This window comes from Salmo salar, chromosome ssa17 (genome assembly GCF_905237065.1).
Source record: "Salmo salar chromosome ssa17, Ssal_v3.1, whole genome shotgun sequence".
In the NCBI taxonomy this organism is placed as follows: Eukaryota; Metazoa; Chordata; class Actinopteri; order Salmoniformes; family Salmonidae; genus Salmo; species Salmo salar.
Window position 1 is genome coordinate 51,406,061 of NC_059458.1, and position 23,704 is coordinate 51,429,764.

At 44.8% G+C, this 23,704-nt stretch overlaps 1 protein-coding gene across 2 annotated transcripts in view; it reads right to left on the minus strand.

Annotated features, from left to right (window-relative positions):
- mov10 (helicase MOV-10) overlaps nt 1-23,704 on the minus strand; it is a 44,343-nt gene that overhangs the window by 12,418 nt on the left and 8,221 nt on the right. The window contains 14 exon segments of one of the 2 annotated variants that reach the window (NM_001173703.1): nt 786-977; nt 1,218-1,335; nt 2,639-2,747; nt 2,915-3,013; nt 3,457-3,554; nt 4,835-4,932; nt 5,047-5,243; nt 9,923-10,035; nt 10,193-10,203; nt 10,205-10,367; nt 11,019-11,173; nt 11,599-11,761; nt 11,866-11,991; nt 13,143-13,389. In NM_001173703.1, coding sequence (NP_001167174.1) covers nt 786-977; nt 1,218-1,335; nt 2,639-2,747; nt 2,915-3,013; nt 3,457-3,554; nt 4,835-4,932; nt 5,047-5,243; nt 9,923-10,035; nt 10,193-10,203; nt 10,205-10,367; nt 11,019-11,173; nt 11,599-11,761; nt 11,866-11,991; nt 13,143-13,389 — 1,889 coding nt within the window. 2 annotated transcript variants of the gene reach the window in all.

The following is a 23,704-nucleotide window of genomic DNA, read 5'->3' on the forward strand; positions in this document are numbered from 1 at the left end:
ATCTTTCATGAGCTGAAATAAAAGATTGCGGAAATCTTCCATACGCACAAAAATAGTATTTTCGCGAATTTTGTGCACACCTTTGCATCATGTGGGCGAGCGGTTTGCTGATGTCAACATTGTGAACAGAGTGCCCCATGGTATGGGCATTAATAAGCTACGGACAACGAACACAATTGGCAATTTCAATGCACAGAAATACCGTGAAGAGATCCTGAGGCCCATTGTCGTGCCATTCATCCACCGCCATCACCTCGTGTTTCAGCATGATAATGCACGACCCCATGTTGCAAGGATCAGTACACAATTCCCGGAAGCTGAAAATGTCCCAGTTCTTCCATGGCCTTCATACTCACCAGACATGTCTGGTCATTGAGCATGTTTGGGATGCTCTGGATAGACGTGTATGACCGAGTGTTCCAATTCCCGCCAATATCCAGCAACTTCGCACAGCCATTGTGGAGTGGGACAACATTCCACAATCAACAGCCTGATCATCTCTATGCGAGGGTGATGTGTCGCTCTGCATGAGGCAAATGGTGGTCACACCAGATACTGACTATTTTTCAGACCCACACCCCTACCTTATTTTTAAGGTATCTGTGACCAACAGATGCATATATGTATTCACAGTCATGTGAAATCCATAGATTAGGGCCTAATGAATTTATTTAAATTGACTGATTTCCTTTTATGAACCGTAACTCAGTAAAATCTTCGAAATTGTTGCATTTTGTGTTTATATTTTTGTTCAGTATATTATATCCTGTAGGGTGTAGTCCCACCTGTTTTCTATAGGGGGCGATGATACCGATGTCTTTGGGTGAGATTGTGGCGAGGCCCCTCTTGCCCTGCCCCTGCAGCAGCTTCTTGAGGTAATCCATCAGCACCTCGATCTCCGCCACGTTAAAGAAAGACGGACTGGTAGCCTCCCGCTCATCACGACCAGCTACACCATGGAACACCACCGGGAAATTCTGGAGGTAAACCAATGTTTAGCAGGCTATTAAGATTAAATGAATTGAATCAAGTCTTTTTTTGGCCCACAAGATAAGCATTTCATCCTAGAGAATGACACATGTAAGCATGAATTAAAACACAAATTTCCAAAGTGGTCCTCAATGGTGCTCCTTGTGGTTTAAATGGTGTTAGGATTTACGCTGAGACCTCAGAGAACGTGTGTTTGTCTGTGTAGTGTGTATACAGTGTGTGTGTACCTTCTGAGGCAGGTGTTCCCAGGTGCAGTAGGAGTTCCGGATCATCTCGTTAGCAAACACCTGCAGCTCCTCCTCATAGAACAACTCGTTAGGCACCTTCAGGATAGAGGGATGAGACCTGCAGAGGGAGGGAGATAATGAAAGGAAACAGTTTCAATTAGGGATGCTAACGGTTAACAAAAAATATATTTTACTGGTCATGCTTATCAGTCTATAGGTTAATTAGCATCATTTTGTGTTATTAAATTACCGTGTGTGTATTTTCGTTAGTCGTCATGCATGTTATTTATCACGCACACAGCATACAAAACCTAGTTTGAGGAGCGGAATAGCCGATCACCCGTCAGACAGCGTGACAGCAGCTCCTCAAACTGCTTGTACTGGAGTGAAACGTTCCTTTGCGCAACAAATAACAATTCTCAAAGCATTCGCATGTTAAAAACTGTGTTGACGGCCACGATTATAAAAAAAAATGAAGTTATTTCTCAATCTCAACTCGTTATTAACACTTGCTTCCCATTCGAGTGCATAGGCTATAACATTAGATAGTTAGTCGAGAGAGTCTTACCTTTGCCTCGATTTGGCATTCTTGTCCAGATCATCATGGCATTGGTAGTTCCTTATGATAGCCACATTAGCAGATAACTACCGTTTCATTTTGGGGGGAGGGGTAAATAGGCAAATATATTGAGCAGTCACCTTGTCCTAGAGAGATTTACACGGTTATCAAAACGTCACGCCAGGGTAAGCCTACACGAAAAACAGCCCTTATTTTAAGTGTTTCTAAAATCCCCTATGGGAAAAATGAATGTTGGAAAAACTATTGGAACCATTTCCTTGTTTGACTGCTAGGTTTCATGGGTATTATGACTCATACTGTGGTACTCTATTCGTTTTCATATGAACTTTCTTTCATTGTCCAGAAGCCAAAAGGCACAATCCTACACATATTAGCAACACATCCTACTTGTTGCTATTAGATATGTTTCTAAAGGAGATTTTCATCTCTGTCACATATGGAACCGCTCGCATTAGGTGTGCTGTTTAGAATGGTGTTTTCCCCCGAATTCCATTTTGGCAAAATGCTTGAAAATGATGTTTTATTAGCTGCTTCATGACAAGAGTTGCATGTTCAATAATAGGTTATAGCTTTTTGACTGTAAGACTATATTATTGCATGTTTCCATTAAGCTCTTTATGAAAAATGTCAGTTTCTTGTATGCATGCATAGCATTTTCTGTTGGTCACATCATTTTACTGTTTGGAAAGAATTTAACTGTTTGTTGACCGGTTAATCTGGGTCGGTTAGTCGGCAGCAAAATTGACCGAAATTTGCATCCCTAGTTCCAACGCTTGTCCTTTTCTCCCAAAGTGCTTGTGCTGGCCTCATTAAACCAGCCTGATCAGGAGAGCTTACATACCTGTAGTTTCTCAGTAGTTTGGTGACGTAGCAGTTGTTGAACACTCCACTCTCCTCCTCCTTCTGATACAGAGACACATCCTTCATCAGCCTCTCCAACAGAGACACACCTAAGAGATAGAGAGGGAGAGAGAGAGTCCTCAGAATCGTAGCGGCTTCTACAATCTGCTCTTCTATGTCAAAGGATTTTCAAGGAGTAGGGAGAGGAAGAAGAGGACAAAAAATTGAGGAGGAGGAGGAAGTAGAGGAAGAAGGAGTGAAAAGAAGAGGAACTGACCCATGCCGTGTTTCAGAGCCAGAGGAGACCTGAGGATGGGTCCCAGCTGTTTAGGGTCTCCAGCTAGAACCACCTGGCCCGTCTCTGGTTGGAGCAGCCCTACACACACACAGTTAAATTATTGGGCTTGTTTGACATTGCAGCCGACAGTGCAGGTTGACGAGGCGGGACACGCTGTATGCCTGATCTACAAATCACCTTCCATCGTAAATAACTAATCATTATTATTTGTAGATCAGTCAGTCACAATTTACCCATGATACATTTAAGCAATAAGGGGTGGGGTTTTTGGCCAATATGCCACGGCTAAGGGCTTATCTTAAGCACAACACAACGCCAAGTGCCTGGACACAGCCCTTATTCGTGGTATATTGGCCATACAACACAAACCCCGGGGGTGCCTTATTGCTATTATAAACTGGTTACCAACATAATTACAGCAGTAAAAATAAATGTTTTGTAATACCTGTGTTATACGGTCTGATATACCACGGCTTTCAGCCAATCAGTATTAATCCCCACCCCATCCATCCCTCTCTCACCAGCCAGTGGTATGATGGTCTCCGTTTCAACAGCGTGTCCCGCCTCGTCAACAAACACGTGACTGAAATGACCTGGAGGAAGACCACCTGTCACCAACCTGGAGAACACGCACGAGAGACAGAGAGGACAAAAGTTAGCTTAGCATTAGTGTCTCACTATGGGGATTCCTAGTATTAGCATCACTCTATGGCAGTGGCCATAGATATGGTATCTTCAAGGCACTCCTAGTCGATCAACAAACCTTTCTGTAGAAAAGTCAACTATAAAGGCTTGCGGTCCTTGCGCTTTTGGCAGTAGGTGCACTTGATTCAGAAGCCATGCAAAGTGTTCCCATGTTGAACCATTTAATTTGCCTGAAGGGACAAATTCCGCCTACCGGGCGGACCAGGAGCTATGGCTAAATCATGTGTGTCTACTGTGCTGGCCAGTCGGGTAGCTCAAATCACTGTGCCTAGTACAACTTCCACGACCCCACAGCAAAATCTGGTACCAGCCTACGTGAGATTTGATATTACAGAAAAGAGCTTCAGTTTTCTGAGTGACTTACTGTTTAAGGTTTTATACAGCACTGCCAACTGTTTTTATTCAACAGTTACAAAAAAGTAAATGCGCTTGTCCCTACTTCCACTCGTGCTGCAGCTGCAATTAATTATTAGCTAAGATGTAGCGATAGGCCTGCATTTGTATAATTAGCAGCTTGTGTCCATTTTAATATCAAGGAATATTTCCCTTTTTCTGGTCATAGGAACATGAATTTGTACGAGGCAGAAATATTTACGGTGCCATCAGGTGGAAGACTGTGTCCCCTCTCTCTGGTCAGTCTCACCGGTACGGGACCGTGAGAGGCAGACAGTCTGCTGCTCTCTCCTTTCCTCCGCTGAAACTGACCATCAGACGCAGGTACCATCAGTCCAGTAAAATAAAAAAGCGAATCATTTCAATTTATGCTCAGGTGGACCTCGCAAGTGATACAACAACTGATCTATTTTGTTATCAAAGCTCGAGTTTTTAATTATAATATGGTCTGAGAAGAACAATATTGGCAGGCCACGCATATAGCCAATATGCTGTGATAATGTATTAGGCTCATTCCTACAGAACTGTTTTTATTAGGTTAATGTTGCATATGCTTACATTTAAGTCATGTTTAAAAATAACATCTGAACAGTAGACCTCAGCTTGCTTTTTGACTGCGAAAGTGATCTTGACTCAGAAAAGGTTGGTTACCACTGGTCTATGGGGAACTCAAGTGTTAGCGGCTAGTGACGATCCTTACTGTCCGGCATGGAGCAGAGTGGTGATTATGATCTTGCGTTACCCTAGTGTAGCATTTTCCTATGGGGATCTCCAGTGTTAGCGACTAGCGGCTATCCTTACCGTCCGGCAGTGATTAGGGTGGTGACCATGATGCTGTACTTCATCAGTTCCTCTTTACAGGGAAATACAAAGCAATCCTGACCCAGGTTACAGCAGTCCTGAAGAGAAACACACACACACACACACACACACACACACACACACACACGAGAGAGGTGTTACACACACAGAATACAAACCTCACACTGACGTACACACTCACTCACACACACCCGTATATCATTGGGCACATCTTCAGGGTTACGGGATGTGGCGTACATCCGGAACAGCTTCCTGTGTTCCAGGTGTTCTAGAAGCTTCAGAGCCAGCAGGTCTGCCGCGCTATTGGACGGAGCGCACGCCAGGATGTGGGCGTGACTCTGTGTCTTCAGCACCTGTTTGATGGCTTCAACCACTGTCACAGTCTTACCTGGGGGGAACAAACACACTCAGCATTAGTAAGTAAGTCGGAACTGCTCATAAGGCATGAGACCAACTGTTTCTGTAGCGTGAGGCAGCTTGATGTACAATTACACCCCCTGGACGGGAAGCAAGCCGCTGCGATAGACTAGCTATCTCCTTAATCTATCCTTAATGCTGAGTGCCAAGCAGAGACGCATCGGGTCCCATTTTTACAGTCTTTGGTATGACTCGGCCGGGGATCAAACACCCAACCTTTCAATCTCAGGGCAGACACTAACCACAAGGCAAAAATAAAATATACTGAACAAAAATATAAAATGCAACATGAAACCATTTCAAAGATTTTACTGAGTTACAGTTCATTGAAGGAAATCAGTCAATTGAAATAAATTCCTTAGGTCCTAATCTATGGATTTCACATGACTGGGCAGGGGCATGTGTGGGCCTGGGAGGGCATAGGCCCACCAACTGGGGAACCAGGCCCAGCCAATCAGAATGAGTTTTTCCCCACAAAAGGGCTTTAATACAGAGAAATACTCCTCAACACCTCCCTGCCCACCTCCTCAGATGATCCTGCAGCTGAAGAAGCTGGATGTGGAGGCCCTGGGCTGGCGTGGTTACACGTGATCTGCGGTTGTGAGGCCAGTTGGACGTACTGCCAAATTCTCTAAAACGACTTTGGAGGTGGCTTATGGTAAAGAAATGAACATTCAATTCTCTGGCAACAGCTCTGGTGTACATTCCTGCAGTCGTCATGCCAATTGTATACTCCCTCAAAACTTGAGACATCTGTGGCTTTGTACTGTGTGACAAAACTGCATATTTTAAAGTGGCCTTTTATTGTCCCCAGCACAAGGTGCACCTGTATAATGATCATGTTGTTCAATCAGCTTCTTGATATGCTACACCTGTCAGGTGGATTGATTATCTTGGCAAAGGAGAAATGCTCACTAACAGGGATATAAACAAATTTGTGCACAACATTTGAGAGAAATATGCTTTTTGTACATATGGAACATTTTTAGGATCTTTAATTTCAGCTCATGAATCATGGGACAAACACTATGTGTTACGTTTATATTTTTGTTCAGTATAAAAGATGTCGATGCTGAGGAGGGCGCACGTTTTGCCGGTTCCTGCTCGACTTTGCTTTTTTATGGCTATTTTTGCGTTAATTATTACTTTACCCCAACCAAAAAGCCTGGATGAATGGCGATATCTGTACAATGCTGAGAGCTTGTACTGCAGCATTGAATGTCAGTAGAATGAACCCTGATGAGGTGGCGTGCGACGCGTACAAGGCAAGCAGGTACGAGCTCTGCAAATCCATTGATACAAAAAGACAATACAGACTCAAACTTGAATTGATTTCCGACAACGCAGACTCGCGTCGCATGTGGCAAGGACTACAGACTACAAAGGAAAATCCAGCTAGGCGGTATGCATCGAAGCCTCCCTCCCACACGAGCTTAACACATTCTATGCTCGCTTCGAGGCAGACAACACTGAGCCATCCATGAAGACTCTCGCTGCTCTGGACGACCGGGTGCTTTCTGTCTCTGAGGCTGACGCGAGGAAAACTATTAGACAGCGAATCCTCACAAAGCTGCCGGCCCAGATGGCATCTCTAGTCGTATCCCCAGAGTGTGTGCTGACCAGCTGGAGGGCGTCCACGGAACATGCCATTTCCATCGCTATTCACATGGACGTAACACATCTATCTGGACAAGTGGAACATCTTTGTGAGAATGCTGTTCATTGAATACAGTTCAGCATTCAACACTATTGTTCCCTCCAAGCTCGACACCAAGCTCAGAGCCCTGGACACCAATTTCTGCAACTGGATCCTGGACTTCCTGACGGACAGACCACAGGCTGTGAGGATTGGCAACAAAACCTCCTCCACACTGACTCTGAACCCAGGGGCCCTGCCCATGGGTGTGCCCTCAGTCCTCTACTGTACTCCCTGTTCACCCACGACTGCGTGGCTTTGCACGACACCAACTATCATCAAGTTTGCTGACGACACCACGGTTGATATCCAAAAACAACGACGAGTCAGCCTATAGGAGGAGGTATGTGAACTGTCATGGTGATGTCATGACAACAACCTCTCCCTCTGTCAGCAAAACAAAGAAATTGATTGTTGACTTCAGGAAGCAGAGGGAACATTCCACGATCCACATCAATTGGACTGCAGTAGAGAGAGTCACATGTTTTAAGTTCACAGAGGTCTTGTCATGGACAGCACCACCACTCTTGTCAAGAGGGCGCAACAGCGTCTCTAATTCCTAAGGAGGCAGACCGGTTGCATCATGGCCTGGTACAAGAATTGCTCCATCCACAAGGCCCGCCAGCGGGTGGTGAAGACGGCCCAGTACATCACTGGGACCGTGCTCCCACCCATCAAGAACATCTACTCAACACGGTACTTGAGGAAGGCACGCAGCATCATCGACCCCACACACACCCCAGCCACGAGCTGTTCTCTTCCTTACCGTCAACAGCCATCAGACTGCTGAACACTTGAACTGGACTGACCACCTGTTCGGATACTCCACACCTTAGCACACACTCATGCACACACATATATACATTCATTCTACACACACACATGCCACAACCAGACTCGTATTATACTGCTCTATTTGTATACTTGCCCCCCATCCTCCCCTTCCCCAATATACATGTAAATATTGGACTATAAATTGTGCCTTCCTGTATTATCCTTATGCTAAAATGTATTATTCTATTCTACAGACATTTACTTTATGTTCATATTCTTATATTTTATTATTTCTTATTCTTTTGCATTTTCTAGAAGGAACCTGCAAGTAATCATTTTGTTGGACAATGAACATACGACTAATAAAACTTCAACTTTAACGGAGTTGGTTAACACACACACACACACACACACACACACACACACACACACACACACACACACACACACACACATTAATACACACATTGACACAAACAAACACACACACATACAGTGCCTTCGGAAAGTATTCAGACCCCTTGACTTTCACATTTTGTTACATTACAGCATTAATCTAAAATTGATTAAATAGTTTTTTCCTCATCAATCTACACACAGTTTACAATTGCCTCATTCATCCCCCTCCTCTCCCCTGTAACTATTTCCCAGGTCGTTGCTGTCAACTTACCTGGTAAAATAACGGATAAATAAAATAAATAAAAAACACAATACCCCATAATGACAAGGCAAAAAAAAATTCTAAATTGCTAATTTATTAAAAAGAAAAAAACTGAAATATCACATTTACATAAGTATTCAAAACCTTTACTTAGTACTTTGTTGAAGCACCTTTGGCAGTGATTACAGCCTTGAGTCTGCTTGGCTATGACGCTACAAGCTTGACACACCTGCATTTGGAGTTCCTCCTATTCTTCTCTGCAGATCCTCTCAATCTCGATCAGGTTGGATGGGGAGCGTTGCAGCACAACTATTTTCAGGTCTCTCCAGAGATGTTCGATCAAGTTCAAGTCCGGGCTCTGGCCGAGCCATTCAAGGACATTCAGAGACAAGTCCCGAAGCCACTCCTGCATTGTCTTGGCTGTGTGCTTAGGGTTGTTGTCCTTTTTGGAAGGTGAACCTTCACACCAGTCTAATATCCTGAGCACTCTGGAGCAGGTTTTCATCAAGGATCTCTCTGTACTTTGCCTCGATCCTGACTAGTCTCTAAGTCCCTGCAGCTGAAAAAAATCCCCACATCATGATGCTGCCACCACCATGCTTCACCGTAGGGATGGTGCCAGGTTTCATCCAGATGTGACATTTGGCATTCAGGCCAAAGAGTTCAATCTTGGTTTCATCAGGCCAGAGAATCTTGTTTCTCATGGTCAGAGTATTTAGGTGCCTTTTGGCAAACTCCAAGTGGGCTGTCATGTGCCTTTTACTGAGAAGTGGCTTCCGTCTGGTCACTCTACCATAAAGGCCTGATTGGTGGAGTGCTGCAGAGATGGTTGTCTTTTTGTAAGGTTCTCCCATCTCCACACAGGAACTCTAGAGCATCACCTCCCTGGCCAAAGCCCTTCTCCCCTGATTGCTCAATTTGGCCAGGGGGCCAGGTCTAGGAGACTTGGTGGTTCCAAACTTCTTCCATTTAAGAATGATGGAGGCCACTGTGTTCTTGGGGACCTTCAATGCTGCAGAATTTTTTTGGTGCCCTTCCCCAGATCTGTACCTCGACACAATCCTGTCTCGGAGCACTACGGACAATTCCTTTGACCTCATGGCATGGTTTTTGCTCTGACATGCACTGTCAACTGTGGGACCTTATATAGACAGGTGTGTGCCTTTCCAAATCATGTCCAATCAATTGAATTTACCACAGGTGGACTCCAATGAAGTTGTAGAAACATCTCAAGGATGATCAATGGAAACAGGATGCACCTGAGCTAAATCATAGCAAAGGGTCTGAATACTCATGTAAATAAGGTATTTTTGTTTTTTATAAATCTGCAAAAAATTCCAAAAACCTGTTTTCTCTTTGTCATTATGGGGTATTGTGTGTAGTTTGCTGAGGATGTTTTATTTTTATTTAATCCATTTTAGTATAAGGCTGTAATATCAAATGTAGAAAAAGTCAAGGGGTCTGAATACTTTCCGAAGACACTGTATATTAACTTAGCACACATACACATGTGTTTTACCTGTCCCAGGTGGTCCAAACACCAGGTAAGGAGCCGGTCGGGAGGATCCAGCTACGATGTTCTGGACTGCTGTGTACTGTTCTGGGTTCTGCTCTAGAGCCCTGTCATACAACCTAGGGAGAGGGGGAAGGGGAGAGAGAGAGAAAGAGGGACATAGAGAGAGGGGGGGGTTATGTATTGGGGATTTTTGATAAGGGTTAGTGTGTAAGGCTCAGTGGTCAAAGGTCAAAAAGGAAGTGTGGGTCGGGCAGATGGGTGGTGTGAGCTCACAAGAGAGGTTGTTTTTTTGGGTGGTTGGATAGTTGGGTCTCCAGAAGGGAACAGGACGTTCCCCAGGTTGTGTCTGTCAGCCAGCTCTGCTGCTCTCTGCTGAAGCCTAGTGGTCAGACGGCTCACTGTGAACTCCACATCAAACTTCAGACCATCCACGAAGGAGGACACAAACCTGGAGGGAGGTGGGGGGGGATAGAGAGACAGAGGCTACATTATGATTCTCGACCCTTCTCCCCCAAAGTGTACATGCCAGACTCCTTAATCCGTTCAAACACAATGCCACACCCACGGACGTTTGTTTTAGACCCCTCCCTGAATGCAAACACATTTGGGCTGTCTGATTGGTTCCAGAAACCGATGGGTTGGGCCAGTGCCAGAACACATGTGGGTGAAGCTGCGTTTTCCTAGTATGTATTTGGCTTTGATACTGTGATTGGTTAGAGACGATCCAATCGCTGATGAATTTGTTTTCACCACAATTGACGTTACAAAACAACTTCCAATGATGGCAGATTCAGACTAAATTCTGTAACAAACGTTAGAGCAATTTCTTTTAGTGTGAGAGGTCAGAGTATCAGTGTACACTTGTATACTCCACCTCATGGATTTAAAAGAAATGAACAGGTATAAGGAATAAGGTGGAAACTCCCTCTAGCCATGCTTTCACTAATCCAATGCTTGAGGGGGACTGTACGAGTGCACACCTTTGAAGAAAGAGTAGAGAATCGGAATGTAACCAGAGAACCATGGTAACCATGAAGAGAGCGAGCTATTGACTTATAAGATCCTTTCAGGAAGCAGCCTCCTCCAATCATGTCCTTACTTGCTGTTGAATCCTAGTTTGACGGAGTCCAGCTCCACGCGGTGGACGTAACCACGGTATTTGACCACGCCCCCCTTATTAGAGTCACCTGACCTCGTCACCAGGATGGCGTCGCCCCGCAGGACAGACGGACGGTTCTCGGACACACCTGGTACCTGCAAGAGCACACAACATATTGGGCTGGAGATAAACCCTGCACCATCTAGTAGAGGATGAACTACGTTCCTAGTGTTTGTTTGTTTGTGTGTGTGTGTGTGTGTGTGTGTGTGTGTGTGTGCTCCCCGGACCTGCAGCACCAGTAGTTTCTTGTTGGTCTTGTCTCGGACCATGTGTGTGTGTGTACATCTGTGTTTGTGTGTACCTCTAGCACCAGTAGTTTCTTGTTGGTCTTGTCTCTGACCATGTGGCGTGTGTACATCTGTGTTTGTGTGTACCTCTAGCACCAGTAGTTTCTTGTTGGTCTTGTCTCTGACCATGTGGCGTGTGTACATCTGTGTTTGTGTGTACCTCTAGCACCAGTAGTTTCTTGTTGGTCTTGTCTCTGACCATGTGGCGTGTGTACATCTGTGTTTGTGTGTACCTCTAGCACCAGTAGTTTCTTGTTGGTCTTGTCTCGGACCATGGGAGTATTGGGCTTGTTGTATCTCTTAATGTCCACCTCCATCTGTAGCTCCTCTAGATACAGCAGCAGCTGGAACCGTTTAGAGTAATTCTCTCTACTCAGACCTGACTCTAGGATAGACCTGGGGGAAGAGGGAGAGAGAGAGAGAAAGAGACATTCACAGCACCCATATTGTACACTGGCAGGGTGGTCTAGGATTACAGAGGAGGAAGAGGAGGCACTCACTGAGCATCCAGTAAAAGAGTAGAGGAGGAGGCGTGTCCGTTGAGGGACTTGATCAGATCTCTGAAATATCCTGGAACCTTGTAGTCCTGGAGACGCACCACAGCTGTCAGGCTGTTGGCTGAGAGACTGACAGGGAGGGGCGGGGGAGGAGGAGAGTGGTAGTGGTAGAACAGGGTGAACCATGGAGAGAGAGAGACAGGGTTAGTATTTTTGAAAAGTATCTGTATGCTGAGGTGTGTTTAATGGCTGTCAAGTGCATGTTACCGCTCAGGTAAATCTCCCTCCTCTACAGTGTAAGGCATAGAGGCTGTAAAGGTAATGGTTCAGGGTCGATAAGGTGTTTTGTTTTTTATCAGGTGTGTGTGTTCTGCCAGATCAAATCATATCAAATTGTATTTGTCACATGCGCCGAATACAACAGGTGTAGACCTTACAGTGAAATGCTTACTTACAAGCCCTTAACCAACAAAGCAATTTTAAGAAAATAGAGTTAAGAAAAGATTTACTAAATAAACTAAAGTTAAAAAAGTAACAATAAAATAACAATAACAGGGGGTACCAGTGCCAAGTCAATGTGCGAGGGTACAGGTTATTTGAGGTAATCGAGGTCATTTGTACATGTAGGTAGGGGTAAAGTGACTATGCATAGATAATAAACAGCAAGTAGCAGCAGTGTAAAAACATTTGATTAATTGTTCAGCAGTCTTATGGCATTGGGGTAGAAGCTGTTAAGGAGCCTTTTGGACCTAGACTTAGTGCTCCGGTACTGCTTGCCACGCGGTAGCAGAGAGAACAGTCTATTACTTGTGACTGGTGTTGATCGCTGAGCTGTAGTCGATGAACAGCATTCTCATAGGTGTTCCTTTTGTCCAGGTGGGAAAGGGCAGTGTGGAGTGCAATGGAGACGGCATCATCTGTGGATTTGTTGGGGCGGTATGCAAATTTGAGTGGGTCTAGGGTATCCGGGATGATGGTGTTGATGTGAGCCATGACCATCCTTTCAAAGCACTTCATGACCACCAACTTGAGTGCTATGGGCGGTAGTCATTTAGGCAGGTTACCTTTGCGTTCTTGGGCACAAGGACTATGGTGGTCTGCTTGAAACATGCAGGTATTATAGACTCAGTCAGGGAGAGGTTGAAAATGTCAGTGAAGACACTTGCCAGTTGGTCCACGCATGCTTTGAGTACACGTCCTGGTAATTCGTCTGGCCCTGTGGCCTCGTGAATGTTGACTTGTTTAATGTGTGTGTTACCAGGTGTGTGTGTGTTACCTACCTCTCAGGTGGTTCCCCGTCCTCTACAGTGTAAGGCAGATAATCCGTAGCGCTGATGATAGCTCTAGGTTTGTAGGGCGCAGTTGGGGCCAGCTCCCTGGCCAACCCTGTCACATACTGGGCCTCGATGAACCGCAGCAGGTGGAAGGCAGGAGAGGAGAGGGAGGGTTTAAACTCAAAGACCAGAGTGGCTGGATAGAAACCCAGGAGGCTGGACTTGAACAGGAGCTGCACCTCATACTGGGCACCTGGGGAGGAGAGGGAGGGAGGGGGAGAAGAGAGGGAGGGAGGGCGTTAGTAACATATTATAGAAAGAGAGTGTGTGCGCACCAGCATGCGTCAGGTTCCCTGAGCCTTCTTTTGGCCCAAACATTTAAATGTTTGTAGATCGGTAAGGTGTTAGCAATATGGTGGAAACTCCACCACTTATACCTGTCCAGACCCTACAGAACTGGAAACATTGAAGGGTTGGGGCCAAAATGAAGGCTGAGGGAGCGATTTGGGCTGTGCATCTCTTGCCTGGTTGGAGCTGTAGTAGGTTGTTGCGGGAGACTTTGCGTGTGCGCGTGCCTATATACAGTGTATATTATATACTGTAGTTAGTATATATTCAATATATACCACAGGAAGACTCAGGAGCCCACTCAGGAGCCCACTCTGCAAATCATCAGATGGAGGTAGGATGCCCACATCGGTAATTGGTTAGGTAACTGACTAATGAAAATATTTAAAATGAACCGCATAATAAATAAATGTTACTTGCCTTTTGTGTGACAAGGGCTGGCCCCAAGCCCGTAAGGGGCCCAAGAGGCAAAACAAATAAAAATGTCACAGGAGCCCACTCGCTATGTTCAAAATACACCAGAGTACATAATTTAGCCACAGAGGATCAATAATACAAAAGTATTGTGGAATAGGTTTTATCACAAGCACATTCAGGTATCTACCAAAATTATGGAAACAAGGTGCTGTGCCACCACGAGCTATCAGAGCAGGTTCAATGCACCATGGCATAGATTCTACAGGTGGACCTAAACCATGCCAGGAAAATGCACCCCACATCATAACATATTCTATAGTGGCTTCCTTTCCTCTTTACCATAGCCACTGCCCAAGCCTGAAGCGGGGTTGTTTGGTACGCATACAGTCCACACTCAAAGTTTCCAAACAGCCAAACATTCAATGAGATCCAGGGATATGGTGCAACAAAAATGTTTATTCTTCTTATATCTAACAGGAAAATGATTATCCAATCAACTTAAAACATAGATTACTTGATATGGAAAATACATAATATGACCTGTCTGTATGGTCAAAAAACTATACCGCTCCCGCATCTAGCAAGGACTCCCTCCCCCCGAAGGCCCAACTTCCTGCCTTTATCCTAACACACTTACCACAGTACAATGAATGGGCAAGAGGGGGGGCCAAAAACGAAGTTATATTCATTTGTTGTTAGTGTATCTCAATCATGTAAATATAAATCATAAAAGGTACGTACCTAATATATCATCAAATACATTCATATTTAATATATTTACACAAATGTACATGGAGCTCGGTATGTTCAGTCTTTTATACAAATATGTCAAAAGTATGACATCCAAAAATGTATGACTACGACATAAAAGAATGTAAGAGTACGACATCAACGAATCAGAGGTGCACGTGATTCAAAGATGGAGCCCTGTGTGTGTGTGTGTGTGTGTGTGTGTGTGTGTGTCTCATTCCGTCGCCTCAAGGAGCAGACAGAGTTTATTGATTGGTCTCTGTAAGATATTGGTCTTAGTCTTAACCATGACGCTCCGGACAAGACCTTTGGCCCCTGGCAAAGCCTCCACCACACGCCCCATTAGCCAAGAGTTCCTAGGGGCGGTGTCGTCGACAATGACCACAAGGTCACCAGGAATGAAGTTTCTCTTAGTTTTGTTCCACTTGTTCCGCTCCTGCATAAGTGGAAGATACTCCCTGATCCATCTCTTCCAGAAGAGGTCAGTAATATATTGTACTTGCTTCCATCTCCTTCGTGAGTATAGGTCGCTTCTCTGGAATAGTCCTGGTGGCAGGACTGGCTTTGCTTTCAGATGAAGCAGATGGTTCGGAGTCAGGGGTTCTAGATCATTAGGGTCATTTGTTACAGTTGTAATTGGTCTGTCGTTCATAATTGCCTCAACTTCACACAAGGCTGTCTGCAAAGCCTCATCATCCAGTACTTGCTCTTTAAGGACTGAATAGAGGATATTTTTCACCAGTCGGATCAACCTCTCCCATACCCCCCCATGGTGGGCTCCAGAGGGAGGTTTGAATGACCATGTCACTCCTTCCTTCAGTAATTCATTTTGAATCTTGTGATCCAGCTCTTTCAGAGCTTCTCCTAGCTCTCTGTGTGTTCCAACAAAGTTGGTGCCATTGTCTGTTCTGATACTTGTTACTGGGCCCCTTCGACAGATGAACCTGCGCAGGGCATTGATGCAGGCATCAGTATCCAGATAACTAGCAACTTCTAGATGGACAACTCGACTCACAAGGCAAGTAAAGATCACACCATACCGCTTTACATGAACGCGGCCTCGCTTCACCTCTATGGGGTCGAAGTAATCTATGCCCACATGGGTGAAAGGCGGCAAATCAGGTGACACCCGATCTTGTGGAAGGTCGGCCATCTTCTGTTCTCCAGCTCTAGCTTGCATCCGCCTGCAGAAGACACAGCTCTTAAGGATATTCCTTGCTAAGGAGTTGGCACAGGGTATCCAATATCACTGGCGAAGTCTAGAAAGCATGTGACCTCTCCCAGAGTGGCCAACCTGCTCATGGATGTGGAGTAAGATCAGTCTGGAGATGTAGGCGTCTTTGGGCAGGATCATAGGATTCTTTAGTTCCGTAGGCATTGCAGCTTTGTTTAACCTTCCTCCTACTCTCAGAATGCCATTGTCAACAATTGGATCAAGCTTACAGATTGAGCCGCTTCTCTTGGCACATTGTTTTCCCTTCACAACTAGTGCAATTTCTTGTTTAAAGTGCTGTCGTTGCTCAAATCGAATGATGGCCTTTTCTGCTTCATCTAGGTCATCCACAGACAGACTTCCTTTTCCAAACGTCAGTTTGAACTTGTCAATTTGTTCCTTCAATAAGTTTGTCAGACTCTGATCTGATCCTGGATCAGTTTGTGTGAGAACTTTCCTTTTCTGTCTTAACTGTAGAAGAAGTCTCTTCAGTTTCAGCATCCAGACAGCTGCTTTCTTCAAGCTGTTCCATGTTGAATAGTACTAAATCAGTCGGACTCTTTTCTTCCACACGTACTGTTTACGATGACATCTTTTCTCACCTCTGGATCATCCGAAGGGATGGAGCCAAGCTCCTCGGGGACTTTCGGCCATTGTGTTTCTGTTTTCTCCAGGAATTCTGGTCCTTTGCGCCATCTCTTTGAGTTCAGGAAAATTTCAACATGTAATCCTCGAGGCATCATCGGCTGGGTTGTGTTTGGAGTTCAAATACCTCCACTGTTTTGCTTTCGATAGGTCACGGATCATAGCAACCCTATTAACCACAAAGGTATGGAATCTCTTGGTATCGTTGCGGATGTATTTTAGCACAGACTGGCTGTCTGTCCAGAAAGTTGACTCCTCAAATTCAATCTGGAGCTCCAACCTTAACATCCTGTCCACTCGCACTGCCAATGTTGCTGCAGCACGTTCCAGTCTGGGGATCGTCATCTGCTTGAGTGGAGTCACCCTTGATTTTCCCAGTATGAATGCGATGTGGACCTTTTCCATACCGTTTGTGAACCTAAGGTAGCTTGCCGTGCCATAACCTTGCTCACTTGCGTCACCGAAGTGATGCAGCTGTGCGGTCTTGACTTGACCAAAGTTCTCAGGCATCATACACCTGTCTATCTGGAATCTGGAGAGCTGGTCTAGCTCTGAGAGCCATCTCTTCCATGAAATAGAGTGTTCTTCAGGGATGACTTCGTCCCATCCACACTTTAGCTTGCAGAGCACTTGAAGAATTTGCTTTGCCTTTAATACGAATGGGGCGAGGAAACCTAATGGATCATAAACAGAGCTGACAGTTGAGAGAATACCTCTTCTTGTAAGGGGTCTGTTCTTGACAATGACTCGGAAGGTAAACGCATCACTTTCAATGTTCCATCGGATTCCAAGTGCTGTTTCAACAGGCAGCTTTTCTCTGTCCAGGTCCAGTTCTTTTATCTGCTTGGCTTTGTGTTCATCAGGGAGAGAAGCCAGCACAGCTGTTGCTGACCTACTTGGTCAATTTGAACCCACCCTGAGAGCACACATCCCTGAGGTTTTTTGTGAAAGCCATGTCTTGTTCTTCTGTGGCCACTGACTTGAGGCAGTCATCAACATAGAAGTTGGACTTGACCGTTTGAATCACCTCTTCATCGTACCCCTCAGTTGTTCTCTGCAGTCTTTCGCAGTGCAGAATTTGCACAACTTGGAGAGGATATAGCACCGAAAAGATGTACTGTCATTCTGTACACCTCCAATCTTTTGTTAGTATCACCATCCGGCCACCATAGGAATGGCAGGAAGTCTAAGTCATCTTCATGGACACGTACTTGATGGAACATTCATTCGATGTCTGCCATCATGGCAATGTGCTCTTGCCGAAATCTTAGCAAGACTCCTATACGCGTGTTTGCCAGGTCAGGGCCTTGAAGGAGTTCACAGTTGAGAGATGTGCCTTTATAGGATGATGAACAGTCAAACACCACTCGGATTGTTCCTTTGAGCTTATGGTGAACGCCATGGTGTGGTATGTACCATACCTTGCCTTTCTCTCTGAGAAGCTGTTCTAGTGTTACCTTCTCGGCATAACCTTTTGTTATCATCTCTTCCATGAAGCCTTTGTACTCTGCAGCGTAACCTTCATCCTTCTTGAACTTCCTGATGATATTTAGAGCCCGCTGCTTTGCCATGTCACGATTGTTCGGCAGGACTACATGTTTGTTGCGAAAGGGCAATGGTAAGTAGTAGTGACGGTCTTTGAGGGTTATGGAGCTTGATACAATCTCCATAAACTTACGATCCTCAGCTGACATCTCACTTTTCTCTTCATACTCTCTCTCAGGGAAGTCATGGTTGTACTGATTTACAAGAAGAACCCCCAGGTCGGCCATTGAGATATGATTGGCCATCACCGTAGGACATCCAGATTCTTTTGCCATGGTACAATTGTTAAGAGGACCATGGTACAATTGTTTAGAGGACCGTTCATCACCCATCCAAAGATGGTTTTCACTGCATACGGTCCGTTGCCTTGGCTATTTATGATTTGCCAGGGTTCCATTACCTTTGGAGCATTTACGCCAATCAGGAGTTCGACGTCGGCATCAATTTCCTTCAACTGAACCTCTTTCAGGTATGACCACCTTTTGAGATCTTTCTGAGTGGGAATGTTCTCTCTCGTCACTGGGATCTTATTTTGGGTGTAGACCTTTGGTAATGCAAGAAATGTGTTGCCTTCCACGTTGCCAATCTCTAATCCAGACATCTGAAAGCTCTTGGTAGGACTCTCCTGCCCCATTGTGCGTAGCCAAATTTCAGTCTCACTGCATTTAGCATTCAGCTGCCTCATGAGCCTCTCCGTACAAAATGTTGCTGAGCTACCAGAATCGAGAAACGCATTAGGTTAACACAGACTTGCTTCCATTTGCCACCTTTACTTGAACTGGCACAATTGCAAGTGCAATCTGTACCGGCCCCGGTATCTTCACCAGCTTCCAGTGAAACAAGACCACTGCTGACAGTCTCCTCCCGTTTTACTGCTACCCCACTCATATCTGCCTTTTGAGATCTAAATCTCTCTCTTCCTTCAATGTGCAGGATAGTGGGGTGCTTTTTGACAGCTCTGACAGGTCATCCTTCTTTTACATTCTTTGCTTAAGTGTCCTCTCATCAAACAGCCAAAACAAAGGCCTTTTGATCTCAGAAATTCAACCTTGGATTCGTGTGGCTGTGCCTTCACCAGTTGGCAGTCGACCAATAAATGCCCACCGGCACAAAATACACATGAGATACTGGGAGCATCAGAAGGGTAGGTGCCTGGTTTCTTGACTTTGAAAAACCTCTAAAAGAACAAACATTCAGAGACACAATCTGCCACTACAGCTACTGCAGTGGCAAAGCTGCTTCCCCTACTTTTGGACTTGAACTGCTGTTTAAAGTCAGCTTCTGTTTTGGTTTTTAACAACTTTTTGTTGGACAGGGGATCTTGAATATCTCCATACAACGGATCCTGCAGTATTTTGGCCTGTTTTTCCATGAACGTCACAAGGTCACTGAACTGGGCCCTCAGGTGGCTTCTCTCTAAAATATCACATGCCGTAGACCTCCATTTTTCCATAAGTTTGTAGGGAAGTTTAGAGGATCACCGTCAAACATAGGGATCTCCTTAACAGGGAGTGTGGCCTGTTTGTGCTGTAGTACAAGGAGGTCAGCAATTTCATTCTGCCTTTGCATGACAGTAGAGAGGTTATCATGGCTGGTATTATCGCTGATACCCGCAGTGTTGATTCTGTGTTGATTGCTAGACCTTGCTGTTGGATGCTGAAGGGTGTGCTTTATGACTGTTTTCTGAATAGGTTTTGATGGCTTTGTAGTTGGTTGTTGTAAAACTCTTTGTAGTGGGGTCTTTGGAACTGCACCTAATGCAGCAAACTCAACAGGTGATGGTTCAGATTCCTCATAGACCTCAGGTTCCTGGTTCTCAAAATAAGTGTTCATTCCATCTTGTTGGCTTAGTAAGTGGGCTGCCACGGCATGGGATTGAGAAGTTGACTCAACACTCTCCAGGACCTTCAGTCTGGCATTATATGCTGCTATGTCCATTTCCAGTGCCATTTTCTCCATCCTAACATTCAGTTGAGCTTTCTCCAGTTCCAATGCATGCTTGTCCGGTAATGATGCTTGGCGAGCTAGTAGAGCTGCTCGTTCTGCCTCAGCTTTTAGGCGTGCAGAGGACACTGAGGAAGCAGTCTTAGAATACTTTGTTTTACTTGATGTTTTTGACACATTGGAAATGCTGTCGTGTGGTTCAATGAGCGTTTGTGGCTCAACTTCAGCTTTTTTCCATATTTCCACCTCTTTCAGGAAATGTTCATAAGTTCTTATTCTTGGTTGATAATAGTTCATGCTCTCCTGTTCCTGTTCCTCCTCTGTGACCAGCTCTAGCACAGATTCATGAGCATTCTTAAAGTCATTGAGAACAGCATAAAATGCTTCAAGACTATTTCATTCATTCATTTTGCGTGTACACACTCCAAGTTTGCTTCTCCGGGATGCATAGAGTGAATTTAGATGCTCCTCTGCCCTCTCCAGTGGAGTCTTATTTGGGATTTCATCCTCCATCATTGACTTTTAGTTCACTCAATTTACAATGACACAGTTGTTGGTTTGATTGTTAAACGTAATGCCCCTTTAGACCTCCTTTAATGCTTTAAAAACACAGTCATCCATTTCAGCAAATTGACCCATTTGGAATTGAACATGTGCAGGTTCGACATTATAGATGCGTTTTAAACATTTCATCCCATTATAAGTTTTGTCCCTTTAATGAAGTTTAAACATGCAGTATCTTTAGATCCTTAAGTTGCATTCGTTGCGTTGATGCATTGCATTTCCACGTTAGGCCAAATATTAGACATATGATTAGGCTACATTGTGCATAGGATCTCAGTGTTTCCCAAACTTAAACTTCTTAATTGTTTTCACAGCGCTGTGTTTTGAATTCCATTCCCAAGTTTATCAAACATTCCAATTATAAGCACATTTGCGCTTCCATAATATGCATGATCAAACGATCGCATTGAACAGGGCAGCTCATTAATTCGCAGTGGTTACTCACAGCTGGTGAATTCTAGGAGTTCAAGTCCTTCCAAGCGAGCTGTCCTTATGGTCCGAATGCAATTACAAATAGAACAATATCCAGCGTGTGTCCGAACCGGAGATTTCCTTCCGATAGCAATCCTTCATGGAGTTTTTTGACTTGATTATAGTGGCTTCCTTTCCTCTTTACCATAGCCACTGCCCAAGCCTGAAGCGGGGTTGTTTGGTACGCATACAGTCCACACTCAAAGTTTCCAAACAGCCAAACATTCAATGAGATCCAGGGATATGGTGAAACAAAAATGTTTATTCTTCTTATATCTAACAGGAAAATGATTATCCAATCAACTTAAAACATAGATTACTTGATATGGAAAATACATAATATGACCTGTCTGTATGGTCAAAAAACTATACCGCTCCCGCATCTAGCAAGGACTCCCTCCCCCCGAAGGCCCAACTTCCTGCCTTTATCCTAACACACTTACAACAGGACAATGAATGGGCAAGAGGGGGGGACCAAAAACTAAGTTACACTAACAACAAATGAATATATCTCAATCATGTAAATATAAATCCTAAAGGTACGTACCTAATATTTCATCAAATAAATTCATATTTAATATATTTACACAAATGTACATGGAGCTCGGTATGTTCAGTCTTTTATACAAATATGTCCGAATCGGCTCTAACATATTCTTTATATTCCTTGTTTACTCAAGTATTTCCTTTATTTGGGCAGTTACCAGCATGCCTACAGTCTGGAAGGCAGCATGTGCACCAAATCAAATCAAAATCAAATTTTATTAGTCACATGTGCCAAACACAACAGGTGTAGACCTTACAGTGAAATGCTCACTTACGAACCCCTAACCAACAGTGCAGTTTAAAAAAAAATGCGGATAAGAATAAGAGATAAAAGTAACAAGTAATTAAAGAGCAGCAGTAAAAAATAACAATATATAGAGGGGGGGGTCAATGGGGTTCAATGTGCGGGGGCACCGGTTAGTTGAGGTACTATGTACATGTAGGTAGTATTATTAAAGTTATGCATAGATGATAACAACAGAAAGTGGCAGTGGTGTGGAGAGGGGGGGGGGTAATGCAAATAGTCTGGGTAGCAATTTGACTAGATGTTCAGGAGTCTTATGGCTTGGGGGTAGAAGCTGTTTAGAAGCCTCTTGGACCTAGACTTGGTGCTCTGGTACCGCTTGCCATGCGGTAGCAGAGAGAACAGTCTATGACTAGGGTGGCTGGAGTCTGACAATTTTTAGGGCCTTCCTCTGACACCGCTTGGTATAGAGGTCTTGGATGGCAGGAAGCTTGGCCCCAGTGATGTACTGGGCTGTTTGCATTACCCTCTGTAGTGCCTTGCAGTGATGCAACCAGTCAGGATGCTCTTGATGGTGCAGCTGTAGAACCTTTTGAGGATCTGAGGACCCATGCCAAATCTTTTCAGTCTCCTGAGGGGGAATAGGTTTTGTTGTGCCCGCTTCATGACTGTCTTGGTGTGCTTGGACCATGTTAGTTTGTTGGTGACGTGGACATCAATGAACTTGAAGCTCTCAACCTGCTCCACTACAGCCTGTCGATGAGAATGGGGGCGAGCTCGGTCCTCTTTTTCCTGTAGTCCACAATCATCTCCTTTGTCTTGATCAAGTTGAGGGAGAGGTTGTTGTCCTGGCCTCCTACCTATAGGCTGTCTCGTTGTTGTCGGTGATCATCTGCAAATTTAATGATGGTGTTGGAGTCGTGCCTGGCCGTGCAGTCATGAGTGAACAGGGAGTACAGGAGGGGGCTGAGCACGCACCCGAGGGGCCCGTGTTGAGGATCAGCTTGGCGGATGTGTTGTTACTTACCCTTATCACCTGGGGGCGGCCCATCAGGAAGTCCAGGATCCAGTTTCAGAGGGAGGTGTTTAGTCCCAGGGTTCTTAGCTTATTGATGAGCTTTGAGGGCACTATGGTGTTGATCGCTGAGCTGTTGTCAATGAATAGCATTCTCACATTGGTGTTCCTTTTGTCCAGGTGGGAAAGGGCAGTGTGGAGTGCACTAGAGACTGCGTCATCTGTGGATCTGTTGGGGCGGTATGCAAATTGGAGTGGGTTTAGGGTTTCTGGGATGATGGTGTTGATGTGAGCCATGACCAGCCTTTCAAAGCACTTTATGGCTACAGACATGAGTGCTACATGTCGGTAGTCATTTAGCACGTTACCTTAGTGTTATTGGGCACAGGCACTATGGTGGTCTGCTTAAAACATGTTGGTACCACAGACTCGGACAGGGAGAGGTTGAAAATGTCCGTGAATACACTTGCTAGTTGGTCAGCGCATGCTCGCAGTACACGTCCTGGTAATCCGTTTGGCCCTGCGGCCTTGTGAATGCTGACCAAATATAGGCTACAGCTTGTTGCGTTGTGGCCATAGATATATAATCCATAGAAGGGTTTTGTAACCTCTTACCCTGGCAATTTGACTGTTAAACTCATGGGTACATTAGCAATGGATGCCAGTCCTGACTTTAATCTGAACGGCCATCTATGGATTATATTTCTATGGTTGGTTGCAGCTGTCGGTTTGCCTTTTGCAGATTTCAAAATACAATTGTGAGAAAAACTGTTTGGAAAGCAAATGGCTACTGCTGAAAAGAGAAGACTAATCTTTCTGTAGAACCAATAGAACCAATTTGTATCAAACAGCAGCACTTGTTTCAA